This window comes from Anabas testudineus, chromosome 10 (assembly GCF_900324465.2).
Source record: "Anabas testudineus chromosome 10, fAnaTes1.2, whole genome shotgun sequence".
NCBI lineage: Eukaryota > Metazoa > Chordata > Actinopteri > Anabantiformes > Anabantidae > Anabas > Anabas testudineus.
Genome location: NC_046619.1, coordinates 8,250,115 through 8,264,364, shown reverse-complemented (window position 1 = coordinate 8,264,364; position 14,250 = coordinate 8,250,115). Strand labels below are relative to the sequence as shown.

Genomic DNA, 14,250 nt, shown 5'->3' with positions numbered 1-14,250 from the left:
GCCCTGCGACTTAATGAAACAGTGGAGGACAAAGCAGCTTTCATGACTTATGCATGCATCAGGCTGCTCCCTTACTCCTTGAGAGGTAGCTTTCACCTTCTCATCTCCCATAAGGGGATTTCAGCCCACCTAATCCCTTCTGGCATCTACTTCAGCAGGGAGCAGTGGAGTGGGAAGGCAGATTGTGTCGACGGTCAAAGTACCTTCGTTTAAACTTAAAGCTCGTGCGTCCTATCAGTATCTCAAAGGGTACCGGGAAACGGCTTGACTAAATAACAGATAACACACGTGAGGTGGAGCTTTACGATCAGAGGATTGATCCTGATTCTAATGAATCTCGCTGAATGTTCATTAATGATTGTTATCTCCTGTGCATGTAAGGAAACAAGTCAGACTCAGTGTCAACATAGCTGTCAAACATCAGATCCAGAGATGAGAAATAAAACAAAAGGCATCGATTCCCTTGCTGTTATCTTATCCATATCCAGTAGACACATTCTTTACCTTGTTGTCAGTCCCACGAGGTGTGACAGGTGACTGTGTGGTGAAAACAGTGGAGTAAAAAGATCCGTTCTGTTGACTTGGACATGATTTTTGCTGTGATATATACAAGACTGGCCTGTGTGACCCTCCCACTCACTCATTGGACTTACTTACAAAGTAGCCTTTCTCCCTGGTGACCAGTTCAGATCATAATACGCTCATTATTGCGTCGAAACCACAGGGTGAGAACTGCGAGCAGAAAATCCCATTCCGCAATGTCAAAAATGTTTTTGTTGTTTGTTTAGTTTTCGTAGGTTTTCAATTCCAGACTTTTAGACATTTTAACTTGTGGGAAAAATACAAAACCTTTAGGGAATATGTTAATTTTATGGATTAACAATTCTGAGAAAAAACTATCCCTGCTTCTTCATGTAAAATCAGGGACATGACATCACAGATGCAGTTGAACCCTGTGACTCTAAGAAGGCATAAGTATTTCTAAACTGCTTGAAATACTCGATGAACAAAGCAAAACTAATAACCAGGCTTTGTGTTTATGGGGGAGGTATTTATTTCAAAAACAAATAAGCCATTGTCATTTGTCTGTAATAGAATACTATGCTGTAGCATTTTGCGACTTGCCCAGGATGCTTTGCACTCAGGTTTTCATGTATCGTGTGTAGTGCATTTTCAAAGCACAAGAGGTCAGTATACAACAGTTAAGTTTCATCAAAAGGCGCCTCACTCCTTCGTCTTTACCTCATATGGCCTCTTCTCACTCTAGTTACTGGAGGCGCTGGAAGAAGCCCCGGGATCATATGAAATTAAGACACAAGAGTCAAGGGATTTGCAATTCAAGCAACCATATTTCACTGATAAATCAACTACAACATAAACTGTTTAAATACAGCGTCGGTTAATGTCAGTGAAACAATAATAAAGCAAATCAAGAGCCATTGATGCTGGAGTCGTTGTCCAGTCAAGATGAAAGTAACGAGGCCGTGCCTCTGCTCGGAAGCGTGAGACTCTGCTTTCAGAAATTCAACTCTCACCTCTTTCCTCTCCTCTCTCTCCATACACAGTCTCACTATATCAGCATTAGAAGTGTTGTGCCAGGAATGATAAACTTGCAAATATTTCTCTGATGTCACACTGAAAATTGATCTGCATCCCTACTGCTATCATTAAAACAACTTGGAGTTTCTGAGAAATTGTGAATGCTAATGGCGTGTCTCGTTCATATTTTTAACATTTCACAACCCCCTCCCCCTCTCTCTCTCTCTCTTTCCTCAGCCCCCCCTCGCTATGTTGGCGTGTCTCCCCACTTACTGGAATGAACGCCTGACACGACAGAAATAGAGCAGACAAGCTTTCACATCAGTGCCAGCAACCTGTGCTCGGGTCTCTTTTGCAGATCAACCAGCATCTGCAGTGACCGTGCGTAAAGCGTGCGTAAAGTGTGCGTAAAGCAAGCGCGCAGCCAACGTGTGTAAAAAAAAAAAACACCTAGATTTTGTGTCATACGTTATAAAAAATGAATTTCTTTAAGACGAGACATTGCCCCCCTACATTCAGGCTCTGTCTCACACACGGTTTGGAGAAGCTGCGCGAGAGAGCGCCGCATGCAGTCGTTACGTCATAGAGGACACGTAATGGGACGGCTTGAGTCTGACCGGAGGAGACAGACAGACCGGGTTAGCAGGGACAGAGACCGCAGGACAACTTTCACACAGCATCAGTACTTCCTGCACTAAGAAGGTAAGAGTTTATCTGTTGTTGTTGTTGTTGTTGTTGTTGTTGTTGTTGTTGTCTTCTTTAGTCAGATCCCGATTAAAACCTGCTTTTCAGAGATTACGTCAGAAATGCACCAGAGAAGTGGTTTGCTGATTCGTCACTACTGAATGGGTCAATGAACTGAAGCAGCCAGAAAGATATGGCTGGCCTTCATTTGCTTTTTATTTATTGAACTTAGTTTTGAAGAATAGATTATTCACTGTAACAGATTCACTTTTTGCTCTAAAGAGAAGTAGACATTAAATAAATACATGTTGATATAAAGAATTGGAAGATTCCTCTCCAGTGCGGGTACAGGCAGGGTGTGGCTCTGTCCATATGGAGGCCAAGTTCCCCCCCAGACTTAATTCTGACATTAAGCTAAACTCTGCATGCTATTTTGGGAGACCTCTGTCTTAAACAAGCAGTGCAACAGAAACAGAGCCCTTTTTCTCTGCAGTTGACATTTATCACACATTGTAAATTCAGAAATATATTCAGAAGGGAAAATTAGCACGACTACTTTTCTCTATAGAAGCTGTGCCTTCACGTAAATAACATGAACTCTGAATGGCTGCATTATATGTCAGTATGTAAACGCTGGCTGACTACTTTTCCTGTCAATTGATATAATGCAAATTTCGTCTGCCAGTGTGTTATTATAGGCGAATGTGAGTAGAAAATGGTCTCCCTGTCCTGTTTCTGGTGCTGTGGCCTTGGTCAGAATTATACTAGGACGGTTTTAAACCAGCCTTTGTGCAGGACACTGAACAGACACCGTCATTAGCTTGAACCATGACAGGAAGGATCATCATTACTGTCTTTCTTTCGTGGATTGTTTCCCGCACACTAGAGAGGAATGACACCTTCATAAGACCATGGCTGTTTTGCAATACTGCTACATCAGCATGCTCATACATCAACATTTCTCTCTCTCTCTTTAGGCCTGAAACTATTGATTTCTGCTCAGTGGTGTCACAAAAGACCAAATATAGAAATGGTAAGTGAACAAGACCTCCCTCATCTTACATTATGTATGCTCGGTGTGCATTATTTCACAATGCTCACCCCATCTTGGGTCTGTTGAACTTAAATGGTTTTGTGTACTGCTGAATGAGTTGTGGACACAGTGAGGTCATTCTTTTGCCACAGATAACCATGTGAGTCCTCCCCAACATAAAGGCAACAGTGTAGGGTGTCAGTTCTACCTGCGGCATCTGCATAGCTGATCGAAACACCTGATAGTACATTATCATCAGTAGCTTTGTATAATTATTTAAACCTCGTGACAGGCATTGAACTTTATTGTCCAACAAAGACAATGCCCTGTCATTGTGGTTATATCTAAAGTACTTGCTCTTAATTATACTTTGCATAGTTGTGGCCTTGGAAACTGAAACAAAGAGGTGTTTAGCTCTTAATAAATCCAGATTAGGCTCTTCCACATAAGAGCCATCATAAGAAATATGATTAGTTCAGTGAAAGGCCTGTTGCTAGGGGCTTGTGTTTGTGGCCCTGTTGCTGCGTGGGTGAGGCTCTCCAGCTGTCGTGAAGAATGATGCCCGCTGTAGTGAAGCAGAGCAGCTGAGCATATGCAGAGGCCCCTCGCCAGGGTGGGAAACATTTTGTCTGTTTGCCTTAATGCTTATCTGTATATTTTTTTATTGAAATTGAGCTGTTAAATATCTGACCCCTGCAAAGGGAGGTGCTTTGTGTGTAACCCGACTCCCTGGGGACCACACAAACCTTTTGCCCTGCTCCTACACGCACGCATGACCACACTGACACAGCACAATACACACAGAAGGTTTGCCTGTGATCATGTTGGGGGTTGAGACAGGTGCAATCAGCTGCTGCAATAGCTTTATCTGCTGTCCAGTGTCCCCTCACTGGCACCTTTACATAGTCCACTACTCACACCCTACAAGGACGTGTGGGCCAAGCCACAGAAATGGTCGATTTGAAGCTTGAACCAAAGTGTGACTTGTGTGAAAACTTTAGAGTTCAGATCCATTAGTTCACATCTAACTGAAGGAGCAAACAGTGAACCCAGTCTGTAGTAGAACAGGACTATGAGTACACAGCTCTGTAAGTTGCTACTTATGCATAAGTGCCACTTAGCATGCTGCCATGTTCATAATTAGCAAACATAGATATTTATCAGTGTATTGTTCACCATCTTATTTTAGTGTGCTATCATGTTAACACTGGTCAATTTACACAAAACACAAAGCATAGCTGTGTCTGAAAGAATGCATTGAATCTATCATAAGAAAATAATTCATTTTCGACCAAAATTAAGGAATTAACCCTTGTCATTAAAATTCATACAGACAAATGTCTGTCCTAACTTTCTGGCAATCTGTTCAACAGTTATTGAGGCATTTCATTAAGAACTTGAAGAAATGTTAACTCGCTGGTGGTATAAAGTCAGACAATATTGACATCTGTGGGCAAAAATGAAAACTATGTCTTATTTTTATTCCTTTAAACAAGCATTGTAGTTTTACTTGGCTGTAATTTTGTTTGGGTTTTCTGCACCTATTTCTGTTACTATGACTTTTGGAATTCCTTGAGCTGTGGCTAGCAGCCTCGCCTCAGCAGCCACAAGCCAGAGGGCAACTGTCAACACCAATGACACAAAGCCACAGTTTTGACTCATTCTTTAAAAACATCCCAGATACCGTACGCTGGACTCTCGACTGTATACACAGACTTGGAAGAGCAATAGAAATAATAATTTATTCTCCAGAGATTCAGGACATCACTGTGCACCTCTAACTATTTATTCTCCTTACAGGTGTTCAGAGGCACAATAACAGATGCTGCCAACTTTGATCCCAGCGTTGATGCTGAGACCCTCTATAATGCGATGAAAGGCATCGGTGAGTGCCTCACTCCTCCGTGATTTTTGGCCAAAGAGGCGCAAAGGACGCACAGCAGTCATGGGAGAAGCACAATCAGAGACATTTTTCACTGTGAGGGTGGTGTTTGAAAAGTTTGCTTTGTGTTCCTCAGGTAGTGATAAAGAGGCCATCTTAGACCTGATCACCTCAAGAAGCAACGCACAGAGGCAGGAAATCATTACAGCATACAAGAGTAGCTTTGGACAGGTATAAGAAAACATCTTATCATCTGATCTTTAATGTTTTTTACTCATGTAAAAACCCAACCACAACTTCAGACAGTAGTTACCACCATAACGTTTCAACAGGACCTTATTGAAGATCTGAAGTATGAGCTCACAGGCAAATTTGAGCGTCTCATTGTTAGTCTCATGAGAACACCCGCCTACCATGATGCCAAAGAAATCCATGATGCAATCAAAGTAAGACATTTACCTCGTGCTAAGATTCTGTCTCACACCCTGGTTATATACAGTGAAGCTGCATTTAATTTAAAATGAACTTCATGCTCTGTTTCAAGGGTGTTGGAACAAACGAGAGGTGCCTGATTGAAGTCCTGGCATCTAGGAACAACAGACAGATACATGAGATGGTTGCAGCATACAAGGATGGTAAGCCATGTTGGACTATGCATGATTTTAAATAAATATTTGATTCGTTTAACAACCATCAGTGTTTAACATCAGCGTCTGTCTTTAGCCTATGGCAGAGACATGGAGGAGGATGTAATTGGAGACACTTCCGGTCACTTTAAGAAGATGCTGGTTGTTTTACTTCAGGTCCGTTCACTAGATGTTTTTACAATCTGAATATCCAGTTAACCAAACAGTGTCTGTCTCAACCACAGTACCTTTAACTAGTGATTAGCAGTTTGTTGTGTTTCGTGTGATGTTTTCAGGGGACCAGAGATGAGTCTGGAGTGGTGGATGCAGACCTGGTGCAGCAGGATGCACAAGTAAAGTAACACACACGCTTTAACTGCCATGTGGTGTACAGACTCTATTTTAAAAGTCCACAGATTAAACTAATACTGTATTATGTCCTACATACAGTAAAAGACATTGGGCTGTATATGTGCTGTATCATAATGTTGTGTGCACTGTGTTCACTATATCAACCCCCGGGTTCTGTGTAGGACCTCTATTCAGCTGGAGAAGAGCAGTGGGGGACAGACGAAGCCAAATTCATCATGATCCTGGGAAACCGCAGTGTTACTCACCTCCACTTGGGTGAGCACAGCATTCATGGACATTAACACTGTTTTGAGGCATCCAAGGCATTTCCACTTTGACCTCAAGCCTCTTGGGTGTGAATGGACCTTGAAAGTTAAAATAGGAAGTTACAGTGTTAGTACCTTTACTTGGCATAGCATTACCATGGAAACATCATGTAATGTCTTTTTTGTTGTTTAGTTTTTGAAGCATATGAGGCAATTGCAGAGATGTCCATTGAGGACAGCATAAAACATGAGCTATCTGGAGACTTTGAGAGGCTCATGCTGGCAGTTGGTAAGAAGTACACTGCACACAGCACACTTCAGCCACTTCTGCAGTGAAAGCACCACTTTGTGCTTGGGCTTGAGAAATGTTACTTGTCAATTAACACAGCTCTCTCTCTCTCTGTCGTAGTCCAGTGCATAAGAAGTGTCCCCATGTTCTTTGCCAGGCGTCTTTACAAGTCAATGAAGGTAAATACTTAACATTAGCCAGTCTGTCTGGATGGCTATGGCTGTCATTGTGACATCTTTTTTTATTTTTAATATTAGTTAGGCCTACCTCTTGCTACTACATGAACCTGTTCTTCAATAGTCTCCCTCTCGTTCATTTCCAGGGACTTGGTACTGCTGACAACACCCTCATTAGGATCATGATTTCTCGCTCTGAAATCGACATGTTGGACATTCGAGAGTGTTTCCGTCTCAGATATGAGAAATCACTTTATAACATGATTAAGGTTATTAAAAAAAAAAAAAAAGAATACCATGTTTTATACACACTCAGTTCTTGGTAGTAACTTGATTATGTGTGTGTTTAAATCAGGATGACACATCAGGGGATTACAAGAGGACTCTGCTTAATCTGTGTGGAGGAGATGACGAGTAAGTTACCCTCAGAAACCAGATGAGGGTGCTAGAGCACCAGCTTTAGAGAGTTTTTATGAGACAATATCAGTTCAAAATCATTCTGACGGAGCAGAAACTAACTGTTGAAGATATTTGAATATCACCTGAAAGTAAAACATCAGTGTTTGTTTTATTTTATTATAAGTCCCTCTTCCCTGTAATACACCAACATCTAAACTACTTGAGGTTTTGCTGAATGTGCTGTATTGTGTTAACCTCATCATTACAGCTTAGCTGGAGAGTTCTTCCCTGAAGCTGCTCAAATAGCCTACAAGATGTGGGAATTAAGTGCCATGACCAAAGTCCAGGTTTGGGCCCCATCTGCTCCCACGTTAGATGTGTCATTGCATGTTTGGCCTAGAAGTGACATTCATCTTAATTTTCTGCTGGCCCTGCAGCAAACTGCTTTCAGTGCCTCAAATTTGTGCTGATAACGCTGCCACGCATGCACAGTGAAGGCTTTGTGTAACTGCAGATAGGATCTGAGCACTGTTCGTTAAATACAAATAGTTTTTGTTAGAACGTGCTCTCCAAGCCACTGTTTGCTTCGCTTCCAAGGAACTGGTGAATGTTGAAAAGATCTTTGTCAACAAAAGGCCGTCTCACCAGCGTTTTATATAACCGCGTTGTTTTTTTCAACCTGCCCACCTTTTCAGTGTCGCTGATGTCATGACTTCTAACCTCTGGAGGGCATACGCCCCCTCAAATGTCAGGAAACAATTATCATAAAACATTTAGCTTTTTCATAGCAGCACAATTACAAACAAATATATATATATATATTTTGCTTGCTTTGCAGACTACCCCATGCTTATTGCTTTTATCTTACAGGTCTGGTGTATTTTAATCAAGATAATAATTGTGTTTCACATTTCAAATTACGTTTGTGTGAATATTAAACTTCGTCCTTTTCAATTTTGCCATGTCCACCACCTCAGCTAAGGCCAACAGTTCGGCCTGCATCTAACTTTGATCCTGCTGCTGATGCACAAGCACTGAGGAAAGCTATGAAGGGATTTGGTATGCAACCGAAAACAGTTCCTCTACGTTTATACTGCTGCTACATTGTTACAGAAATGATAGAAATACAAATTTTACACATTTTAATAAAATCCTTCTTTACTACAGGAACCGACGAGGATGCAATCATTGACATTGTTGCTAATAGAAGCAATGCCCAGAGGCAAGAGATCAGAAAGGCATTCAAATCCCTACTGGGAAGGGTAAGAGAGATGAAAAATATAACTAAATATGAACGAAGGCTCAAGTTGTAACATATTTCTTACCTCATTTTTTGGTACACATATACACCTACTGCTAGACGTGTTAAACCAAATGATTTTCTTCAGTAACAACTCAGTGCATTTGATCTTTTCACAGGATCTGATGAAGGACTTGAAGTCTGAACTGTCTAAGAACTTAGAGAGGCTCATCATCGGGCTCATGTTGACTCCTGCAGAGTTTGATGCCAAAATGATGAGGAAGGCAATGGAGGTACAGTTGAGAAACACCTGGTTGTTTGTAGTAAACTGCTGGGCTGAGGGGACCTATAGTGGGCCCTTTAGGCTATATGGAAATGCAAGATGGATGCATGCATAATCAACCTGCTGATTTTGAAGCAACTGCTGATCCATTATTTTAGAGCCATGGTTAGAGCCTATAATTAGCTTCCATTCAGATAAAAGATAAAGAAGTGAGGAAGGCTAAACTGGTGGTACAGTTTGACATTAATGTTGTTCGCCCAATACACAGCCATAACCTACACAATTAAGCCACATCAACCCACACACAAGTGTACAAGCAAAGTGTCACGTCCTGTAACTGCAGTAACCAAGCAGGCACAGCTGTCTACGAGACAAGCAGCAACAAACAGGGCTGCTTTTAGAAAAAGGAGCATCTTCTGACTTGTGCAACAAATAATGAAATAATTTATCAATGTCCAGAAGTGTTAGTCTGAATCGAATCTAATGAAAATAACAGGAATTCATGATAGCTTATATGAAATATCCATTATTAAATGTGTCCACTATCAAAAACCTCCAAATAAACAGATTCCCTAAACTATAAACTGTTTAACCCCTCGTGTTCCTAGCCACGACAGCATCCCTCTTGTGAGGTGAGGTTTGACTGTCTGGGCCCAGAGTTAGTTGTAATTATCTTCAGCTAGTTAGAGCTCTCCTCATATTAAATGTTGTAGAGAGAGAGAGAGACTGGGAAACAGACTGACATCAGGTCACCTCTTGATTTTAAACTGATTTCAGTAGCATGCTCTGCTACTGCTACAGGCTACTGGATCTACCACTCCATAAACTAGTTGATACGTGAATGTCATGTAAATTACACAGAAATAATTTGCAAGTCAAATAATTTTGCATTGTAGCTATTTACAACTCTCTATCAAACTCTGAAGTTCTGTGTCACCTGACATGTTCTCAGAGACAAGTAAGGAGAGCAAAATAGTTATTTTAAGGTCATGTGTCCATATAGTATAAGAGCACTACAAGAACTACAAACTTATTCCCCAGTTGGTGCATTTCTAACTTCTTTGCTTCTTTGCATCTTTGCTGTGTGGTATGTTTTTTTTTTTCTTTTGCTGTTGCTTGTGACACCCCTCTGAATTTGTATGTTGAAAACCTAACTTTGGAAATGCAATTGGACAGGGAGCTGGAACAGACGAACATGCTCTGATTGAGATCCTGGCCACCAGAAGCAATGAGCAGATACATGCTATGAACGCTGCCTATCAGAGCGGTGAGTTTGATACCCAAAAAATGGTTTTACAGTGATTTTCTTGTTTAAGAAACCTTCTACGTGCATTACTTTTATTTTATAGCATATAAGACGTCTCTGGAGGAAGCAATTCAGTCAGACACATCAGGCCACTTCTGCCGCATCCTGGTTTCTCTTGTGCAGGTAATTTTTCTATCATCACAATAGCTTGCAATGTGTTAATATTTTACATGTCGACTCACTAGTTGAAGTTTGTCTGCTGACCAAAAATTCATTACTTTGAAGCTCCCATTTTTCTTTCTCAATGTTTTGCAGTATTTATTTAAAATATTCTTGCTTAACCACTGAACCATCAATAATGTAGCTTTCTCTGCTCTGTGCAGGGTGCGAGAGAGGAGGGCCCTGCAGATGTGGAAAGAGCAAATACAGACGCTCAGGTGATTTAGTGTCTACCATAACATTTTATTATGCTTAAAAGCTGAAATAAAAGAATGGGTTGAAATGTTTGTTCCTGTTTTCCCTGAACCTTTTTAGGAACTTGCCAGTTCATGCAATGCAGACTCTGATGACATGGAGATGAAGTTCATGAGTATTCTTTGTACCAGGAGCTTCCCCCATCTCAGGAAAGGTAAAGCTTAAGACAGATAGAACACGAGTGGTTAATTGTAGATCCTAAATTGTAACATCGCTCTTCTCTATTCCTACAGTTTTCCAGGAGTTTGTCAGATGCAGCAACAAGGACATTGAACAGATTATCAAAAAGGAAATGTCTGGAGATGTGAAGAATTCATTTTATGCAATTGGTAACAGCAAGCTCTGACATTAAACCCTCACTCAATGTGTCACAGTAACAGTTTGTTTTATTCCGTTACTCTCTCTCACGCCGTATTTCATCTCTCTTTCCTTTGCAGTCCGTAGCGTAAAGAACCAGCCCTCTTACTTTGCAGACCGTTTGTACAAAGCCATGAAGGTATTCACTCATAGTGCTTTAAATATGGCAAGGTCATGCTATTGTGTAGTTCTAGCTGCAGGCCTAGAACACATAACCAGTGCCTCGGATGCTAGATAAAGCCATTGATAAGGTCATATTTTCTGTTCTGTGTAATATGTTAAAGTTTCATGTGTTTCTATTGCTGCAATACAATGGCAGCTACTGAAACCTAATCAGACTAAGCACAGTAGCTATTGATCTTCTCTGCAGGGCCTTGGCACAGACGACAGAGCACTGATCCGCATTATGGTGTCCCGTAGCGAGGTCGACCTTTTCAACATTCGCAAAGAGTTTAAGGAAACTTATGATTCCTCTCTCCATGAATTCATCCAGGTAGAAACTATGATCGTAAGTCTGAGTCTTCGTCTGCTAGCATTAATCGTTGGTTTGCTGCGCTCACTTCTCATATGTCTCTCGTGGCTTTTGCCATGGCTTTGTCTCATGGCTCTAGAAGTGTGTGTGTGAGTGTGTGTTGCACATCCGTCTTCTGCTGCTGCAGTGGAGTGGCGAGGTAGTGGGGTACGATAATCTATAGTTTCCTGCGGTGGACTCTGGGTCTGTGGCTACTGCACAGCTGTTTAGGAATTTCCCTTGCATGCTTAACTTCCTCTCTATATCCGCTGTGTGATTGGTTAAAAGCCGCAGAGACAGGAAGTACCCAGAAGCAGTTCTATAATAACTTACAGATGAAATCACCATGACACCAATACAGGCAAGCAAGTAGGTTGCCCTGGATTGGCTTTGTCAGATGTATTGTCAGATTATAAAACAGGAAGGATTGATCTATAGTGTTTAAGTGTTTTGTGCAAAAACTCATACCAAAAACAAATATTTCAGGGTGTTACTAAAAGTACCACCTTAAATTAGTTTTTTTTATTAATTGGCAGTTTCAACCAATGTACACATATAGAATTACTGAAAACCCAGAGCAAAGAGATGTTTTAAGTATGTATATATTAGTTTCAAAATATGGGAGAGATGAGAAAATACACACAAATTCCATGTCTGTACAACTAAGCTACCAATACATCCCAGTCTATAAACATCAGCTTTTTCTTTTCACATTTGGACAGAGCTAGGGTAGCTCTTTCCCCTTGTCTCCAGTCTTCAGTCTTAGCTATTCTAAGCTATATGTAGTTTCACATTTACTGTACAGACGTGCTTAGTGTCACTCTCCTCATCGAATTCTCAGAAGATAAGCATCAAATCCCAAAATGAGGAAATATTAGTAGTAGAGGAAATATAGTTTTGTGTGTGTGTGTGTGTGTGTGTGTGTGTGTGTGTGTGTGTGTCCATGGATTGAGTTTGTTGATTATTGATAGAGATCAATATCTGTGTGTGCAGAGATACTGGGTAATTCCACTTTTCACTCTTTGATTGATTTTAATCAATTTTGTAGCTTTTTGCAGAGTTAAACTTGTTATCATTCAACGTTAGTGAAAGATAAACAAGTTTTGCTGCTGTGCATGTAAGTAAACTCCTGTGTGTGTGTGTGTTTTCCATCCTTGTTTAGGGTGACACCTCAGGAGACTACCGTAAAACCCTGCTGGTGCTCTGTGGAGGGGAAGATTAAGCTCATCACATCTCCGCAGGCTGACAAACCACGAGACAAAGAGTGATCACAGAGTGAAACTGTGGTGGTTAGCATCAGTATCTACGTATTGCCAGTGTCCCTAACTGCTGCCACTCTTCAGCCAAACCAAGTGACCTATGACCTCCCAGCCTTGCAAACCAGTTTTCAGTTCTGTCAGGGGAAAATGTTGTTCTTGTTTTTTTTTTACAGTGTCATAAGAAGATGTTCACATTAGTGTAGAAAGGGGCTTTACATGTACAGGATGTTTGAAATTAGCTTCAGAGAGTCAGCCATCCGATGATTACTGAGATATTAAGGCGCCATTTAGCTGAATGAAATTAATAAAATTTTTAAAAAGTGCTTAACGTCTCTTTCTTCATATATTTTAACGCTTTTTTATGTTGAAAATGACTGCGCTACTGAGTTCATGTTTAATGCAAGTTACATCACATGATCCTTTTTAGCTGTATGTGTAATGGGTGGGGTGCCATGGTTTGTATTTGGCAGGGCTGTTAATGGCTGCGATTAGCCGTGTTGATACTGGCAATAGAACTGGACACAGCAGACTGGGAACTAGAATATTTAACATCTGGAAACTCCCACTTGACTTCAGTTGACTTTTTTGTAATGTCAAAAATTCCCATATGTTATTGTTGTTCATTAAAGTAAGCTATATATACATAGATGCTGATAATCTCAGAATAGCATATTAATTCAGCATAGAGCTTTAATTATTGCACAGCAGCTAATAGCTAATGTTTTCAATTTAAATAAAGCCTGTTATTCCTTTCAATCACTCTGCTTATTTACATTCAAACACAGTGTAAAAGTTGAGCATGGCTACCTCAGCTACCTCACCACCTACCACTATTCAACAGATCTATATATACCTACACATATAAATAAACAAGAAGATTTCTTTTATACCTACCTGTTTTTACATTATACTGTTATTTGCACGGTTGGGCTTGTTTGCTTGTTAATGCAGAAGAAAAAGTGCAAGACAGCTGTCTGTTCTTGTCACTGTCTCAGTTCATTGCCTATGTGTGAGCGCAGCTGTGGTTAGGCCATCTTTGAGTTAAAAGAGGAAAGAAGAAAAAAGATGTATGTGGCAAGGAAATCCCCTGCAGTACGCCAAAATCCAAGAAACAGAGTCTGCAGCAGTCAGTAACACTCTGGTTTTAATGGCACACCCAGCGTAAAATTGCTCCATTTGATGATAATTATGAAAGATTAACAGATTACTTCAATAGAACATTGTTAATATGTAGCTGATGTCAAATTGTACACTGTTGTTGAATTTCCCTTTTGATAGCTAGGGGAACTTTGTACAGTGCTGTTGTTCACAAAGGACTGTAAAGCAAAACTGAAATAGAGTATTGTTTATATACTGAATTTCAAAGCTGTCACGTCCTCAGAGATATAGTTACAAATGTTGCTTCAGGATTTGACTTTTTTTTATCCCCACTCACCATAATTATTGTGGCTCCATGATGTGATCATGCAAACAAATCAAAATATACTGAATGTATATGTAGGTCAGTACTGTGGTAATTTGCACATTTTTCTCGGATGCTACTCTTTTCGTGCCATGTATTGTATCTATGTGGCCCTTTTAAATCCATCCAGTTTTGGCATGTGCTGATGTGTGCAACATGACATACGTAGCAGT

The 14,250-nt window shown here is 40.6% G+C and overlaps 1 protein-coding gene across 2 annotated transcripts; it reads left to right on the top strand.

Annotated features, from left to right (window-relative positions):
• The first annotated feature begins 2,085 nt into the window (after window positions 1-2,085).
• Window positions 2,086-12,935, top strand: anxa6 (annexin A6). 2 transcript variants are annotated; one of them, XM_026357843.1, is made up of 25 exons: window positions 2,086-2,241; window positions 3,201-3,256; window positions 5,057-5,141; window positions 5,275-5,369; window positions 5,471-5,584; window positions 5,683-5,773; window positions 5,862-5,941; window positions 6,061-6,117; window positions 6,298-6,391; window positions 6,575-6,670; window positions 6,791-6,849; window positions 6,993-7,115; window positions 7,202-7,260; window positions 7,514-7,592; window positions 8,223-8,304; window positions 8,413-8,507; window positions 8,665-8,778; window positions 9,945-10,035; window positions 10,118-10,197; window positions 10,398-10,451; window positions 10,549-10,642; window positions 10,722-10,817; window positions 10,926-10,984; window positions 11,216-11,338; window positions 12,519-12,935. In XM_026357843.1, exons 2-25 carry the CDS (start codon window positions 3,254-3,256, stop codon window positions 12,576-12,578), a joined length of 1,983 nt encoding a protein of 660 aa, XP_026213628.1. In that variant the 5' UTR covers window positions 2,086-2,241; window positions 3,201-3,253; the 3' UTR covers window positions 12,579-12,935. The 2 variants fall into 2 exon arrangements, with proteins under 2 accessions (XP_026213628.1, XP_026213627.1); XM_026357842.1 differs by having other exon boundaries at window positions 2,087-2,241; window positions 11,216-11,353.
• Window positions 12,936-14,250: the final 1,315 nt, after the last annotated feature.

What these genes read in the sequence shown, in the direction of transcription:
- anxa6 (XM_026357842.1), top strand. An exon ending in TCCTGGTTTCTCTTGTGCAG is followed by an intron (nt 10,198 to 10,397) that starts GTAATTTTTCTA and finishes TGCTCTGTGCAG; the next exon opens with GGTGCGAGAGAGGAGGGCCC. An exon ending in TCCAGGTAGAAACTATGATC is followed by an intron (nt 11,354 to 12,518) that starts GTAAGTCTGAGT and finishes ATCCTTGTTTAG; the next exon opens with GGTGACACCTCAGGAGACTA.